Source organism: Gordionus sp. m RMFG-2023, chromosome 5 (assembly GCF_954871325.1).
Source record: "Gordionus sp. m RMFG-2023 chromosome 5, tfGorSpeb1-WG-v2, whole genome shotgun sequence".
Classification (NCBI taxonomy): Eukaryota; Metazoa; Nematomorpha; class Gordioida; order Chordodea; family Parachordodidae; genus Gordionus; species Gordionus sp. m RMFG-2023.
Genome location: NC_088779.1, coordinates 14,936,027 through 14,954,525, shown reverse-complemented (window position 1 = coordinate 14,954,525; position 18,499 = coordinate 14,936,027). Strand labels below are relative to the sequence as shown.

The 18,499-nt window shown below is 25.9% G+C and overlaps 2 protein-coding genes across 2 annotated transcripts in view; one reads left to right on the top strand and one right to left on the bottom strand.

Moving 5' to 3' along the window:
• Nucleotides 1–11,573, top strand: part of LOC135929296 (UBX domain-containing protein 4-like) — a 28,538-nt gene extending 16,965 nt beyond the window's left edge. The window contains exons 3-8 of the mRNA XM_065465813.1: nucleotides 4,623–4,759; nucleotides 4,803–4,901; nucleotides 10,660–10,765; nucleotides 10,807–10,935; nucleotides 10,993–11,234; nucleotides 11,282–11,573. Coding sequence (XP_065321885.1) covers nucleotides 4,623–4,759; nucleotides 4,803–4,901; nucleotides 10,660–10,765; nucleotides 10,807–10,935; nucleotides 10,993–11,234; nucleotides 11,282–11,414 — 846 coding nt within the window. The 3' untranslated portion in view covers nucleotides 11,415–11,573. The remainder of the gene's footprint in view (nucleotides 1–4,622; nucleotides 4,760–4,802; nucleotides 4,902–10,659; nucleotides 10,766–10,806; nucleotides 10,936–10,992; nucleotides 11,235–11,281) is intronic.
• LOC135929295 (ubiquitin conjugation factor E4 A-like) overlaps nucleotides 11,543–18,499 on the bottom strand; it is a 31,509-nt gene continuing 24,552 nt past the window's right edge. Inside the window, exons 13-20 of the mRNA XM_065465812.1 lie at nucleotides 17,563–17,662; nucleotides 13,982–14,164; nucleotides 13,777–13,890; nucleotides 12,621–12,872; nucleotides 12,396–12,576; nucleotides 12,126–12,352; nucleotides 11,921–12,078; nucleotides 11,543–11,852 (exon numbers count right to left, since the gene is read on the bottom strand). Coding sequence (XP_065321884.1) covers nucleotides 11,744–11,852; nucleotides 11,921–12,078; nucleotides 12,126–12,352; nucleotides 12,396–12,576; nucleotides 12,621–12,872; nucleotides 13,777–13,890; nucleotides 13,982–14,164; nucleotides 17,563–17,662 — 1,324 coding nt within the window. The 3' untranslated portion in view covers nucleotides 11,543–11,743. The remainder of the gene's footprint in view (nucleotides 11,853–11,920; nucleotides 12,079–12,125; nucleotides 12,353–12,395; nucleotides 12,577–12,620; nucleotides 12,873–13,776; nucleotides 13,891–13,981; nucleotides 14,165–17,562; nucleotides 17,663–18,499) is intronic.

Sequence of the window (18,499 nt, the reverse complement as noted above, 5' to 3'; positions counted from 1 at the left end):
TCTTAAATTTTGTATTTATTAGGGGTAAAATAGACCTTATCTTTAAATTCTAAGTGATTTTTTTAACCTTTGTTGGGAAGGGTTAATTCGAAATAAATTGAAATATATTATTGAAATTTATACAAAATAAAAATATCGAAATATAGTAATAAACGAGTCAATTTTATTCATTAAATTGAAAAATTGTATTAAAATGTATACAGTCATTTATAAATAGAATAAAAAGATCAAAGCGATTTAATAATTTATGTTTTCTAAAATATCTATATTCAAGTAAATATTCATGAATATTCTCTCGATCCCCATGTCTTTTATAGTTTTCCTTAAGATCCCGCCACAGTCTTTCGACTTTTTGGGTGTGAATGTATCATTTGGGTCAACGAAGTTTCGGGAATGATTGACCCTATAATGGAAATAATTTGTTTTATCCAACCGATTATATCTAAGATAAATAGAATATTACTACTTTTGATTTACAGAAAAATATATTTACATACCCTAACCATGAGTCAGTCATTATCGTGGAATCTTGCATAACATTATCTTTAACCACACGCAGTGTGGTATCTTGATCCCTCGTTGTTGTTGCACATTTCACCCGTCTCGCGACATATGCCACCGATGATCCATATAGCCTCGGAAATCAAATGCCGGCCACGATTATATTTACGCTTCCACACATGAGTTTCGTCTATTTCGATAACTCTGCCAGGCCCTCCGATCTTTGTATGATTCGAAGCTATATGGAACCCACATACCTTGCGAAATTTTTTAAACCTATATAAATTAAATATAAAAACCATATTTTACTTTAAATTACCATCCAGAAATTGCATTCCTATGATAATCCAATTCCTTCGAAGCACTTAAAATTTTATAACGGCCTAAAAATAATTTTGTTCTTTAATATTTTTTAAATAATTACTACTTATATACAGGTATACTAGTCTTAAAAATTTCCCAACGTCCTGAATCCCTTCAAAAATAGAATCTAAAAATTTGTCATTTATGATATAAAATTAATATTACCTTTCCATATCGAATATAATCTACGACATCTATTGCATCGATATCGCAAACTATTCTTATTTTTTTCTACCCGCATTATGGAATTGCAACAAGTATGCTCTATTCCTAAAGGGATAAATTGATTATTAAGGCAAAATTGATAAGTTGTTTCAACAGTATTAGTAAACACACCTAGTGTAAAAATATTCATTTTAAAAGAAAAAAACGGAAATAATATTAAGTTAGTATGGAAGGAATCATATTATATATATATACATAATCTAATAATAATCGGAACTACGAATTATTTCTTTAAAAAAACAATTTTTAAAAAAATATGTAGACACAATTCTTTTACCTACCTCCCCTCCCTAGGAATTAAGAAATATTTTTAAAAAAGAAAAAAATATCTTAAAAGAAAAAATACATATTAATTTAAAAATTTATCACCAAATAATAAAAATATGCTACATTATTTTAAAAATTTATCACAAAAAAAAATTATCACTAAATAATAAAAATATGCAACAATAATTTAAAAATTTATCACAAAAAAAATTACACCAAATAATACTATATTAATTAAAAATAACATTTAAAAAAAACATAAAAAAAATAACATAAAAAAAATAACATAAAAAAAATAACATAAAAAAAATAACATAAAAAAAATAACATAAAAAAAATAACATAAAAAAAATAACATAAAAAAAATAACAAAAAAAAATATACCCCTCGACTTAAGCAATAACCGAAATATTTATGAATTTTATTTTTTTCGAATTTCATAAATAATAAATAACTAATAAATTCTATTTATAGATCGAGATCATTAATTAATCTTTATTCATATAAGTAATAAATAAATATATTAAATTTGAAATAAATATTATTTAAATTAGTATTTAAAATTTAGCGAAGATTTATTTTTAGCATGAATTCTAGTGACATCGATATGATGGAAGTTGGATTAGATTTAATTTCGGCCCAATTACAGTCTACACAATATTCAGAACCTTCTTTTAACCATTCTTCTACCTCGTTAGTTATGAAGGGGAGTCTTGTTGTTACTCCCACCAAGATGCATAAACAATGTATACATTGTTCCAAAAAATACAGTAGTATAACTTCCTCAAGTAATATTTTATTCCTATAAATAAGGCAAAAAACTTTAAAATTAACGATTATGACAATTGTCACTTATCCAGTGTACATATTGACTGAAGTTTTATTTAAATTTGTTTTCAATATTAATTATTTCCAATTTGCGACAAAATAAAATAAAAACTTTAAAATTAACGATTATGACAATTGTCACTTATCCAGGGTACATATTGACTGAAGTTTTATTTAAATTTGTTTTCAATATTAATTATTTCCAATTTGTGACAAAAAAATTCAAAAAACTTAAAAAAAACGATTATGACAATTGTCACTTATCTAGGGTACATCTTCCCTGAAATTTAAGCATGCTTAATAAATTATTTAGAAATTACAACTTCTTTTAGTATACTTAAAAAATAATTTCAGAAAAATGATTAAAAAAAACTATAAAATATTTCATTCATCTAAAAGATTGTTTATTTATATTAAAATTCACAAAAGAATTTCTCAAAAAAGATTTATTTACAGAATTTATTCTTATCAAATTATCAATTGCTTAAAATTTTGGGCGTGAAAATCACAAATTTATTGTTATAAAATGATATTATAATTACATTTTTTTATTAAAAAACATCAAACTATTTTCAATATAATAAAAAATAATTAAAATTTCATTTCAATATTAACTAAATAAAAATATTAAATAATATCATGTTTTTATTTATATAAAATAAATCGGGTCGGTGCTCGGGTCGACCAGGTCGACCAATTTGGTTGCTTTGGTTTTGGTTCATTTGGTTTTGGTTCATTTGGTTTTGGTTCATTTGGTTTCATTTTTTCGACCAAAAACCAGGGTCGCGGTCGTGTAAAACCAACGAATTTACCACACTAGAGCCTATATATAGTCTATTGGAAAATATCTAAAGAAGATATCGTAATCGATTATCTTTCCTAGCTTTAGAAGTTGAATTAATAAAATTTTAAATATACTTGTAAAGATTTTAAAAATATATAACAAAAAATAAAATTAACCACTTGAGATTAATTTTACATACTCATTTTTCAATATTTTGTATAATTTGTTGTAAAAATGTTTTTTTTGGAATTATATTTAAGTTTTCCCTAAGTGGCAATACTGATATTATAAGTACACTTTTACAATCTTCGGTAACGGGTGATCGATACCGCAAGGCGATGAGGTATGAACTTTCGTTTAACGATTATTAAAAATGGTTTGGCAATGGATTTAATAATCAAAGAATTATAATAAAAAAAATATGTTGCAATTATTTCTTTTTATTTTGGGATCTATGTAATTTATATAATATCGATTAGTGAAAAGGAATTTATGGAATATTTTTTATAGTTGCAGTAATTTAAAGTGATGTAAAGGGTAATGTAAACGTAACGACCTTACAATTTTTCAGAGAACATGAAATGTTAAAACTTTTTTTTAAGTAACATCGACTCGAAGTTTAAGTTATTATTTACAATTGACTTAACAAAAGTAGCGAGTAGCGCGCTATCTTTTTTGGTAGCTATAGCTAATAGCGGCTTCTTTTTTTGTAATTATTTAATTTTTTAGCCCGCTACTTTTAAAAAATATAATGAAGGTAAGTATAAACATGAAAATTGAAATATATTTTCAATTTGTAATTTATATTTTCATTTGTATTATAAACCTAAATCATTTGATAATAAAATGTCATCGCCTATGGATATCCAAATCGTTGAAAGTGATTTAGACAATGATATTAATGAAATGGAAGATTCCAGGGAAGAAAATGTTTTTAATAGCTATAATACAAATTTCCCATTCCCTAGATTTGAAATTTTTTTTAAAATAAATATAAAAACCAAAACTAAATTCAAATTTATTTGTTTAAAATGTAAAAAAAATATTTCCTCAAACGAATCTAGTTATAACTTCAAGAAACACCAAAAGGTAAATTGTAGTGTTATAAACGAACGCGTTTTTACCGATGAATAAAACTCTATCACCTAATGCAACAATTTTATGTCGCCAGACTCTAATGAATAAAATAGCAGATAACTAAAGTGATGAAAGTTGCTCTAATAGTAGAGTTATCAAGATATCATATATATGTACCATGGCAGATAGTTGGACACATAACACTAGGTAAAAACTAGAATGCAAAAAATTACCATAAATATTTTATTACATAAATTTTTTTATAATCAAAACTAACTATATTTTAATATTTATAAATGTTGATTTTTACATATTTACTATACAATAACATAAAAGCAAAAAATAAAACAAATTTGTTTCTAAATTTTTTTTTATAAAAAGTAGCTAAAGCTACTTTTAAAATATAGTAGCTAATAGCGAGCTACTTTTTTTACAAATAGCGAAAGCGGTAGCGTGCTAGTTTTTTTGACAAATAGCGATAGCGGTAGCGCGCTACTTTTAAAAATAGCGATTAACAACTCTGCTTAATTGATAACATAATAGTTAATAAAAATTTATTTTATTGAAATTAATGAAGAAGTATTATAGTATGGATAATAAGAATGAATTTAAAGAAAAAGTATCAAAGACACCAATTGAAAGAACTAATATTTACAAAAAGTTAAATGTCGATTTGGGTAGAGAAAGAATTTTGCAACAAATTGAAAATGATAAGTTTATTATATTATATAATTGATAATAACAATTTTTCATTCAGAAAGGAAAAGAAATCCAAATGTTTAGAGAAAATAAGTGAAGAAGATAAATTAAATATGACTAAAACCACAAGTTATCATGATATGCCATCACCTACAAGGTAGAGTGTTAATAATCTTTGAATTTTGATCTGTTAATTATTCTATTTTTCAAAAAAATGAGGGTCAAGCATAAAAATATAGCTTATGAGCTCTATGTAATATGAACGATAAAATCGAGATTTTCGGCCGACCTCATTCATTTTCGATAAAAATTTGTAGGCACGTTATATATGTTTAGAAATCTAAAACGATTTAGCTCATTAGCAATTATTAACTGAGAATGTATGAAATTACTCGTAAATTAACTATAATTCCTTAAAATGATTTTTAACGATAGAAGCCTTTTATTGCATTGAAATACTTATATATAGTTCCATCTTTTAAAATTAGTAAATGAATAATAGAAAAATAAATTTTGAAAAATTGAAGATCAAAATTAAAAATTTTCATTTTAAATTTCTTACTGGATATAACATGGCCAATATTTGAAAAAATTTAATTTTGATGCTTCCCCTTGTTAGAAGTTGAAAATTTAATATTAATACGAATTGAAAATGCCATTTATTAATTTTAATTAAAATCGAAGATATAAATAAACTAAAAAAGACATAAAATCAAAACTAAAAAATTATAAAGGTTTCCCTTTCTTTTTCTTCTTAATATTACATTTTTTATCTCTATATTTATATTTAGTTTTGCTTAATCGGCTAATTTTAGCCGACTAAACGGCTTAGCCGAGATTTTAGGTGAAAATATCGGTTAAGCCTAATCTAAGCCTAAATCGGCTAAAACTAAATTAGTCAAAAATTCTGCATCGGCTAATCATCCGTCAGCGTTCCGTAAGATATGCCTAGCATTAATTATTATTTATTTATTTTAATAAAATAATTTATTTTATTTATATTTAATGTAATTATTTTTTATTATCAACAAATAACCTTGATATGGTTTAATATTTTTTATTTATATTATTATATTATGAAATGATATTTATTTGATGTTTTATTTTAATAAAAAAATGATATGCTGTTATTGTAATATTCTTTTTAATACAATTAAATCTTTTATTGAGGAATTCTTTTGTAAATTTTATTAGATAAATAAACAATCTTTTAAGTGAAGTCTTTTAAATTTTTTTAATCATTTTTGTAAAATAATCTATTCTTTTATTAAATGAGGTGGTTTTTTCTAAATTTTAAAAAAATATTTATATTAAACTTTTTTGACGTTATTTTATATGATCTTTTTAAGGATAATATTTTAATGTGACTATTGTCATATTCATTATTGATAACATTTTTAAATAAAAATTTAGTGGTTATTTTTAAAGTTTTTTAAATTTTTTTGACGCAAATGGGCAAAAATATAGATTGATAGCATGTTAAATTAAAAATTTAGTGAAGATGTACCATAGAAAAGTGACAATTGTCATAATCGTTATTTTTAAAGTTTTTTGACGCAAATGGGCAAAAATATAGATTGTTAGCATGTTAAATTAAAAATCTCATGAAGATATACCATAGAAAAGTGACAATTGTCATAATCGTTATTTTTAAAGTTTTTTTTTGACGGGAATGGGTAAAAATATAGATTTTTAAAAATAACAACTATGACAATTGTCACTTTTCTATGGTACATCTTCACTAAATTTTTAATTTAACATGCTAACAATCTATATTTTTGCCCATTTGCGTCAAAAAACTTTAAAAATAACGTTTATGACAATTGTCACTTTTCTATGGTACATCTTAGCTAAATTTTTATTTAAATGTTATCAATACTTATTTTAACCTATTTTCGTCTAAAAAATTCAAAAAACTATAAAAATAATGAATATGACAATTGTCACATTAAAATATTATCCTTAAAAAGATCATATAAAATTAACTTCAAAAAAGTTTAATATAAATATTTTTAAAAATTTAGAAAAATCCACCTCCTTTAATAAAAAAAATGGATAATTTTACAAAAATGATAAATAAATTATAAAAGACTTCACCTAAAAAGATTGTTACAAAAGAATTCCTCAATAAAAGATTTATTTAGAAAGAAGATTGTGAAAATCACTAAGAAATTGTATTAAAAAGAATATTACAATAGGAGCATATTATTTTTTTTATTAAAAAAACATCAAATAAATATCATTTCATAATAAAATAAATAAAAAATAATAAATCATATGTTTATTCGTTGATAATAATTAACAATTTATGCTAGGCATATCTTATGGAACGCTGACGGACGATTAGCCGTTGCAGAATTTTTGACTAATTATTTTTAGCTAAGCCTAATTAGGCTTAGGCGTATTTTTAACCAATTACGCAACACTATTTATACTACTAAAATATACCATCGATATTTTATATAATTGTCCTTTAATTTTCTTATTATTTAACCTTTCGATTAACTTTACAATTTAAACATTTTATCTTTTCAAAATTTATATTCAAATGTCTTTAAATTTATAATTAATTCAATACACATATTCGACACCCCTTTAATTATCAATTATTGATTTAGATAATATTGGAAACCAATTTTGTTTTTAATTTAAAACTATTTATTTAACATTAGAAAAAAGTTTAAAAAAAGTCGATTTTGTATAATTCCAATCTCAGGTAATATAATTTTTAATAAGCTAAAATGTCTTTATATTAATAGAATATATATAGCATGCCTACAAATTTTTATCGAAATTGAAAGGGGTCGGCTGAAAATTGTTTGATTTAATATGGAATGACTCTAATTAATTACAACTACTTTTAAAAAGTAGTAGATTTAATTTTTCAATGATTGCATCCAAAATTTTTTTGACCCAAAACATAATTTATTTGTTATGCTCCTCTCAATTAAAAAATTTGAAAATAATTTTAAATATTTTTCTTTTAATGTTTTAAAACATATCCAAATTATTTAAGGAATTCCAAGGCAGGGATTCGAACCGATATCAATATCCGTTTTGGTTCTAAAAAAATAATCGTTCAGGTTCGGTTCTCAAAAAATAATATCGGTTCGGTTTGAACCTCTAAAAACCGGGTTTAATTCTTGTATATAATTATATCAGACCTGCATGCCCGGCCCTAAGCTCAGGTACACGGGCCAGCCATATTTTAATTTTTTATATATACCCGGACTGGGCCTAAAAAAATTTTTTAATTATAATTACCTGGCTGGAGGGCCTAAAAAATTTTTTAAAAAATACCTGGGCCGGACCGAATAATTTAATTCCATGTTCATTTAGATGCATCATTTATAACAGTATATGTATAAATAATATATATATTGGATTTAATTCATCCTTAGGCATTAATAACCGTTTTTAAAATTTTAGTATAAAGAAGTTAAATTAATTTACAATAATCTTTAAAACAATTCGGTTATAAATTTTTACCGATTCGGTTCAGGTTAAAAATTATTTAACAGTTCATGTTCGAAAAAATACAGATTTAAAGGTTCGGATAGGATCCCTGCCCCCAAGGCTTAAAAATCCAGCCTGGCCTGAAATTTTGATAAATGATTTTTTTAAAAATAAATAAATTTTAATATTCTTATGTTTTGTGGTTTATCTTATGTATTATATTAGGATATACATGGTATTAGATTTTAAAACAATTATATTTGGAGTGAAACTAATATTAGCAGATAATATAATATATATTTTCATTATTATAATTTAGGAAGCCTAAATGTTATCAAAACTTAAAATCAAACCAAAAAGAGAATTGGCTTGTACATCATTTACTTCCTTATTTTTAGTTGCTCATAAACTTATGGTTCTAGAGGTTGAAAGGCCTTGTAATTTATGATTTTTTTTCCTTTGACCTCATTAAAATATTACCCAGAGATGCACCGATATCACTTTTTTTTTTAGCCAATACGATATCAAAATTGATACCACCTATACTTTAAAAAATATAGTGGAATTATTTATTGATAGAAAGAAAAGAATAATTCGTCAATTATCATTTTTTATTTATTTTTGAAAGTAAAAAAAGTTTAAGTGCACTTTTTTTATTATTATAGATTTGCTTATAATTTTTTTAAATATTCCAGGTTCGGACAAATGAAAAAAATAAACGCGTCGCTATAAATATTTTCAACTCTTTATTTCCTCGACATATCTTAAAATAATTCACAATAATTCTTTTACATTTTTTTATTGTCGCGTCGCGACAATTTCCCTAATGAATACTTTTTTTCTTCTAATTATATGCTCCCAGAAATCAAAAAATAATGTATATTTCTGGATAATAAAATAAACACTATTTTACAAAAAGATATGATAATAATGATCATAAAAAAATGATTATAAATTGCCTTCAAATCTAAATAAATGTTACAAAAAATTAACTCAAAAAAACCTAATAATTATTTTGTTAATGCTAAATGAATATAAGGGGCACCACTAATTGAAAACCAGAAGTCGCATTTCAACCTCACTTCCAGCCACTTTCCATAATTATTGTTCTTTCATCGTTCTTTTCAGGATTCGAATACTAACATTAATATCGTTGGTTAGTTAGCTACACGAGAGTCTTGTATCTATGTTCGCCAATAATTGTGATCCACCTTTTATTTATACCATTTATTGCGTAGAAGTTGAGTCTAACCATATCCGGTCCTTGGCTTGGCCCTTCCATTAGATTTTTCCTCTGAATAATATCTTCGATTTCCCCAATGGTTTAGCCAAAAGGTATTCGCTGTATCGTTTCCCCCAATGGTAAAATTCTCATTACTTAGGCTAAAAGTGAATGGTTAGCCAAAATAGTCGGTAAATTTCTATGTTTAGACAATTCATAACCCCAACCGCACTCCAGGGTTTTATTCCTTTTGTAATTGGTCCCGGTGCCCTACTCCTTCCATTCCATTGGAAAACTTATCCCGATTCAATTTATGTCCTATACCTATACTTTCCATGATCACCCCGGATTCCTTCTTACGTACTTCCAAATATTCTGTCCCACCACGAATTCAGACATTTCATTTACCTCAGATTCCACCTCTTCATTTGGTGTTGCTTCTATAAATCCAATCGGGTTCTCAGCCTCAAAAATTTATTTGCTGAAGACTGCCCCCCCCCCACTTAGCTGCCTACCCGTCTAATACAAGATTAATCCCAGACCACGAAATGGCCCCTCTTGAGACATTTAAGAAATTCCACCAGGACGTTTCCCATAGATCTGAAAAAATATGTAGGCTCTAGAGTGGAAGGAATTTTAGCTTATCCCAAACCTCTTAGGGTGATCGAATTACATAGATTATATAACAATACGCCTAAGAACGATAATGAAGGATGCCCTCAATTTCCCTCAACAGTTGAGTTGCATCCGGAGCAAGTATGGGGTTATAAACGAATACTAATGGCGTTGAGCTCATTTTAATTTAGTTGTAAATTTAACCGAGAGAATAGATAGAAGAAATTCATGATTTAGCAGAGAAGAGAATAAAAAATGTTCAGATAAGTGCATTCAGGAAAAAAGTGATTCAACGCAGCTATTTTTTTCCGAAAGAGTGTGATCAGCGATTATATAGGATTTTCAAAGGATAATAACGCCATCAAAGGAAGGATCATTAAATCTACCCTAGTTTTCCCTAATTTTTTGATGTGTTAACCTTTATTCTAGTAATGTAGTGATTTTTTGCTTCCTTTAAATTCTGCGTGGACTTAGTTAGCTATTTTATAATTTTTGCAACCATTTTTTAACATAATTTTTGTATTTTAAAACTAAAATAGAAATTGTAAGTAATAAAAAAACATATTTTTTCAGAATATTGATAATAATTTTTTAAACTATAATATAATGTATATCCATATAGCCCCAATATTACTCGTATTCAATTTCGTTTTCCAGACGGTTCCAATATCACTCGCCAATACGATACCTCCACCAAGTTTTGTGATTTATATCAAGATGTTAAAGAAGTTTTTAAATATTTATGCTTTTAATTTCAAATTCAATTTAGCAAATTAAAGATAAAATTGATGAATTTAATTTGGCTTCCAATTTTCCACGTCGTGTTTTTGAAAATAACTTGGAAAACGATCTCAAAAATTTAGATCTGGTGCCTTCCGCAGTTTTGATCATTATTTTAGTAATTGTATTATAATAAATTTTTGTGCATTGATATGTTATAATAAAAACATTTTAGAAAGAAAGAAAAAATCACTTTGCTAAAAAGTATTCAATTGGTATAGCAATCTTTCAGGAATGGGACATCTTAAGTAATTGGATCATAAATCCAATTATTTATGTATCAAACATCATTAAATCAATAATTGTAAAACTGACTTCCAAGTTAACGGATAACTCAAATATAAATGATCAAGTAACCACATCATCTAATCACGATAAACCAAGTACGAGTCGCAATTACAAAATTGAGAATCAAAGGTATTTATTTTTTGTATTGATTACTAGTTATCTTATTGAATAAAAAGTTTAAGATCCAGAAAAAGAAATAATCAGAACAATAAAGATGCATCTACGTCGAATATAGTTACCCTTAAGGATGAATCTGAAAATTCGGATGATAATAATACTTGGAATGGAAATTCGACTCAGCAAATGTGAAATTTATTTGATTATAATATTTGGGATTTTATTATTTTTAAATCGTGTATAACAATTTATTACCCACGAATTATATGTATCTTATTTATACCTTAATCTATGATACAATATCTCATTTTAATAAATTTTTATTGCGCCCCTTGGAAAAAAATATAAATAATATTTAATAAACCATAAATATAATTATCATTAATAATATTATATAAAACCACTATTTAGTAATCATAAAAATTGTCCATCAAAAATGAAATTATAATAATATTGCTAAAAAGACCAAACAATGTATTGGAAATGACAATATTATTATAATATTATGATGAGATATGCTATCAGTTCCTTTTTGAACTTTTCCACTGTTCAATTTTCTCCTTTAAAACAAAATCACTCTTTACCATTTCTAGTGCTAGAGGTAGTCGGTTAAATGGATCATTTTGGTCGCTAGAATATTGATTATTTAAATTAAGATATTTAATCAATACATTAAACATTTTAAATTAATATCGAACCTAAGCAAATGCCTGGCAATAGTCGACCGGTCAACAACTTTTCCTGATGTTGGCAGAATAACGGGATTAATCATTAGAGTATTCATAATTGGATCTAAAAATTCATCAGGGGCATCGGCCATAAGTTCGTCTTCTTGCTCTTGTTCTACGGCGAAATTCTATGATAAATAATCTTTAGAGAAGCCAACACATGTGAATTTTAAACCTTAACCTTTTGAGCGACAATGTCAAGTTGGCTACTTAAATTCGAAGCCATAGTGTAGGTGGAAAACGATGAAAATGAATCGTTAAGAGATGTTGAAGCTGCTTTGTTTCCGATTTTTTGCAAAACATCAAGAGCTTGAGTAAATAAACCTGCCGAATAACTCCTTCCATCATGACTGACTGCTCTAAGAAATTCTTCTTCAGATATTTTTAATTTCTCTAAATCATCTATTGATTATATTAAATTAAATTGACATAATATAAATATTACTAATGGTAGACGAAGAAGATGCATCCATGTTCTGTAAAAAAATTTCTTGACCTTTAAGATAGTTCTCAACACTATTTCCTAAATTAACGTAAATCTGGCATATGGTCGTGACTATTTCTTGAGGTCTAAATTCATAAATTGATAGATCTTTGACTTTCAAGTTTTTTTTCTTAGGTCCAACCTTTATTGAAAAAAAATATATATCTTAAAATCTGCTGTATTTACCAAATGAAGCAAGAAGTAATTGAGCATACTAGTGATTCGATTGACCATAGTAGAGTGTGTGAATATTGTATGAATATAACGCGTGACGTAAGCTAAAACTCTTATTGTTTCCAACCCCAAAACATTATGATATCTCGCCATTAATCCTAGATGTTGAAAATTATTCTCATTTTCGGTTTTTTGTTCTTGAGACAACTTGTGCCATTCACCTTTGTCTTTCGCCATCTGCAACTCTCTTAATTGACTCATAAACTTAAATGAAAATAAATGCTTTAAAGTTATTAAATAATGGTGACGTAGATAATGTATACTCAAGATTTTAATAAATAAGGTGAGGACTCTAAGGATTAAAATTTTACAGGGTGCCTTGGGGGAAAGGATTCAGAGAATTTAATTCAAAAAATTCGCCTTTATTTTTGAATTGTTTTACAATGTAAAGGAATCAGATTTTTTAAAAAAATCAGAGGCCAACAAAACAAGATAATTTTGTTTTATATTTTAAATCTAGTAAATTTAAAATTGTAAAGAAACATTAATTAATAACTTGCTTTATAAGTTATAAAAAAAAATTAATTTTCTGCAATTATGATGTGAATTCAATTATTTTTACAATTTATTTGTCATACTGTAAACACATTAATTTTTTTAAATATTAATTGAATTATTATAGTTGTATAAATTAATTACAAAGATCATGCCTTTTATTTTTTGCGATCCGCAGTATGTATATCCTATGAAACTAAGTACGGGGCTTATAATTAAATGTATCCTAGTTGAGATAATGAGGACAATTTATAAGGAGTGCCTTAATTCCGAGACTGGCTCTTCTAGTCTTCCTAAATAATTCCCCCCTCTTCTATCAATATAATGAAATTATTTTATTCTATCCACAACTAGATTTGTTTTAATTTCCTAGACCGGTTTAGCCAATTTAACATGTATTACTAATTTTATACCTAATATAATCGATCTATATTTGTATTCTTATTTTTAAAAAATCATTTTCCTTATTTAAGAAGACAGTTGATAATAAATTTAGAATAAATGAATGATTATTATCATTAGTATTTTTAATTTTATATTATGATAAAATTTTAATATCTTATAAGGAGTTTATTTAATGTATAAAGCATTATATTATATATATAATTATTACCGATAGACCTTCGTCCAATAAAAATATAGCATCGTTAATTAATAAGTTGATAAATCGAAGAAATAATGGGGGATTTATGGCTTCAATATTTTTTTCAGCTTGATCTGCCATAAACTTTATATTTTTTATTAAAATATAGAATAACACAAAATTATTAAAATATAGAACAATACAAAATTATTAAATTAAATACGATGTGATTCACTTTAACGACATTTCTGTGTTCCGTAAATTTCCAAAGATATCTCAAAACAACGTACATTGGTCTTCGATACGAAAATTTTTGTTCAAACGCAACGTTGTGACCGGTTTCTTCAATGCTTACAAAGACATGTATCAACACTGGAATCATAAAATTCCTATAGTCAATATTTTGCTTTGGGGATTCCTGAATTATAAATTTAAAAAAAAATTAAGTTAATTAGCGAAATTACATTAAAAGTTAGATAGGTCTAGTTCGAATTGGAAATTTTCAAGCTTGACCCGGTTTCTTTTATTTTTAGGAAGTTATTATCATCTCGAGGGCTGAAGATAAATCATTTCCTATTTTATTCGTAATGCGAGTAAGGTTAGATAACAAGACTAGTCTTGAGGAATAAATGCTACTAATAGAGTATTAATGGGGAGCGGATCAAGATATCTCCCGATTTGAATGAAGGAGGCATAGAGGTATTGGCAATCATCAAATTTAAATTTAAGATGAATTCCAAAAAAAAATGGATTCATGTGATGTAAGTAACAAAGGTCAACGCGATTGACGGATGGTCTGGATCGTAATATTTAAGTTTGCCTTACTAAAATTTATTTAATTTTTTATTTTATAATTATTTTTTATATTAATTACTTTAGTTTTTGTGATTGTTTTTCTTTTTTAGTTCATATTTAGCAATATAGGGGTGACCGATTATATTATCCATACAAAATTGTGCTGTAAAAAAAAGACGAGACATATTTGCAATAATATTCAAATGTAATTTTATTCTTTATATATATTTTATAAATTAATATTTAAGAAAAAAGTCTTAATTAATGGTACGTGTTTGCATTAAAATTTTTTTATATAAAAATGTTAATCTTAAATAAATAAATGAAAAACTTAAATGTACCCGGTTCATCCACATTATATATATCACTCGAAAGAACTTAAGGTAAGTTATATATAAGTGTCATATAATTTATAAAAACAAGTCAACCTTCTTCATATCGTCATATGTGACCTTAGACAAACTCGTGGATTCTGTTTTTATAAACTAGATTTTTTAATTAAAAATACACCCCTCGCCAGAACCTGCCCCAAGTCTTCACATTTAACCATGTTTTAATTTCAAGATATTAAATTACCATAAATATTGTGAATAATTTTATACATAATAAAATTGAGATTACTTTATCATTTAGAATTGATAATTAATCTAAGTAATTTAAAAAAAAAAAATTATTAGTAAAAGATTAAATTACTTTTGACGTGTTAAAATTTATAAATTTCATTTAAAACTTTAAAGGCATTTAAAACTATTGATGTCATAATACATTTACGGTTTAAATTTCAAATGTCAAGGTATATAAATTATTAGATAAGGAAATGCCTCGGGATAACCATCCCCGGTCTCCTCTACTATGAAAACAAATGTCAAATACAGAATTTTATTTTTAAAATTAGACATTTGTATTATTTATTATATTATTCATATATGACTTGGTATTTTTAACATAAAATACTTTTATAATTAATAAAATAAATTAAATTAGGTAAAAATTAATCGGCATTTTAAAATTATTTTCATATAGATTTGCTCAATAATAAAAAAATGTTCAAAAAACTGCATTAATGGTTCTCATTTTTTATATTTTATTTGTTAATTTAGTAAAAAAATTTTATATTAGTTATGTTAACTAACTTATGATAAAAAGAAATATTTGTATAAAATACTAAACAACTTTAAAATAAATACTAAAAAATTGTAGTTTACTACGATGGTTTGGTATAAGGTCCAATAAGGCTTTAGTTTATTTAGGTTTATATGAAGATCATTTAAGAAAGGGTGAAGAATAGGTTCTGTGCTGTGATGGTCCTCACATTAAGGGGTTCACCTGCAATGAATGTTAAGTCTAAAAAGAATAAAATTTCCAGTAAGATGCATCTAAATACTATGAATTTAAACTAGGAAGAAAGTATTTCTCAATGCCTTAGCAGAATAAGACAGAGCTGGGGGGGGGGTCTCCTTGTTGGATTTTATGATTGAAGGTTAGCCAGTGATAAATGTATTTAGAATATGGAAAAGTTAGATAATTTGGGAAGGAAAGAGCTCCTTTTTAAAGAATTAAAAACGTTATTTAAATCCAATTTATTAGAATTCGTTTGTTTTAGGGTGCGCTAATGCAATGCAGGCATAGGTTGACGTGCTCCTCATTTAAATGGTAGAAGGGAATTCGATAAGTCATCTTTAATTAGCTTACTATAATTTTGGATACAATTCTTCTTAATACATTACCAATAGCAATTGGCGGGATTCCGCCATCTTTTTTCGAATGTTATTAAACGAACAGCAAGAAGGTTAGAGCTAATAATTTATATTAGTCTGGAGTGTGTGATTTGAGGGTATATTCGTAAACCTTGGAGATGGACAGGCCTGAGGTCATTTAGGCCTCCAGCTGTGTCCTGTTTAAAAAGATCTGATGACCTTTAGGGTTTCTGGTATATAAATATCTTCTGGTAAATAATGTTTTTATAATCTTAAAATTGATGAGTAAATGTGAAGGAGCAATGTAGAAATAAAGAAAGAAGAACGAATATTTATGAATGCAAATATTATTCATTAAATTAGGATTCTCATTATTTTCCGAAATAGTTCCCGGAATCACCGTTTATGTTTCGTAGCGTCCATAATTTTACCCAAGTTCCGTTCCATATCCCTGATTTATTGTTTAAAAAATGAGGCTCAAAATATATCTAATAAAATTAATATTATAAATAATGATGTGACTCAAGAGATTAAAAAAATTTCACCAAAATTCAAAATCTAAACTAAGGCTATTAATTATTTAAAATCAATTAAATCTTAAGCTTTGGTGAAAATTTTGTTTAATATTATTAATGTCAAATAGATTTGCATTTCGACTATTAATTAACATGTTAAAACACTTTTTGCCTATCAAATCATAACTAAAACTGATATCATTAAAAATATTATTTTAATTTTTACAATTGTTCGTAAAAAAATGCTACTAACTAGTAACCTAACTCTGATCATAATAATAAATAGATCTATGAATTATTATTGCTCAGCTAAATTCCTGCCCTCCCCCTCTGTTATTTTGAAAATACAATTTTTTACAATTATGATAAATTTATAAATTTCGTGTCATTTTGTAGAGCTCTATTTAAAAAAAAATCCCCATAACCAAAAAATCCTCTTCTTAATGTTTGATTTTAATTATATATCTATAATATAACTAAATAAAATAAATAAATTTAAACAACGTGGAAATTGTGCAACTTTGATAAAAAAATTCCCATTTAATATTTCTCTTTTAGATAGAGCTATAAAAATAACATCAAATTTTTTAACATTATTATTTTTAAATTTATTTCAATTTTAATAATAAAATATTTGGGAAAAATATAGGTTTTAGGACTCGCATGAAAATTTTGATTCTATGTGAGCTAATAATGTTCTCTAATTATGAAAATTTTTAACGAAGCAAAATTTTAACATATAGTGGTGAAATTTATAATTTAAAAATGACATAATTTCATTTTTTATAAAACAATAAAAACTAATTTACTATTTGAAAGGCGATATTATTGACTTTACCAATCGTAAAGAGTTGACTTCTACACGATGAGGTAGCGTTAATTCCTCCTCCACCCAAACTCCAATTACGGCTTTTAATAGATAAAATATATAACATAAATTAAAATTATAGATATTACATTGCCTTTATCGTAGATTTTAATAAAAAGTTATATAGTAATTAATTACAATATATTGTGAAAACACTTGTACTATTGTGAAAAATAGTTGCCCAAAACAGATAAAAATAAAAAGGAATAAAAAAAAATTTATGCGAGTCTCACAGACGAATCGAACACCGGGAATTAATAAAACCATTTAAATATTTAGTTCTTGGCTACATATGCGGCATGCAACTACGATTCACAAGGTATTATTTGAAAGATAGAATCAGAGATATAATTGTGTCACAGAGGATTGAAACGTAAGACATTTTTTAGTTATTTAATGAATTGTCATAATTGATTTACTCCGATGGCAAGGCAGTACAAAAGAGGCCTTACTATGGTCTATTTTAACCAAGGTTCGAATTTCATTATCGTTTTCACTCATATTGGCAACGCCTTTGTAGCTCTAAAAAAGATCATATAATCTAGTTTATAATTGATTTCATTCAACTTGATAAACATCTTAATTTCAATCTCTCTAGTGCTGTTATAGATAAGGAATATTTTTAATTAATATAAAGATTCTTGGTATCTTCCATCTATTTATTAACTTATTGTTTCGATGGTATATATTAAAAGTCGATGCGAACCGCCCGAGGGTCGGGAAAAAAATTTCGGGCTAGGCTGGGCAAATTATAAATCCTTACATCGGCCTGGCCGAAATGTTCAAAATGTTTTTAAAATTTATTTCGTTTTCCTTCATAAAAAATAGGGTCAAGTAGAACAACTTGTATAAAATATATTTTATGTCCGGGTAAAAAT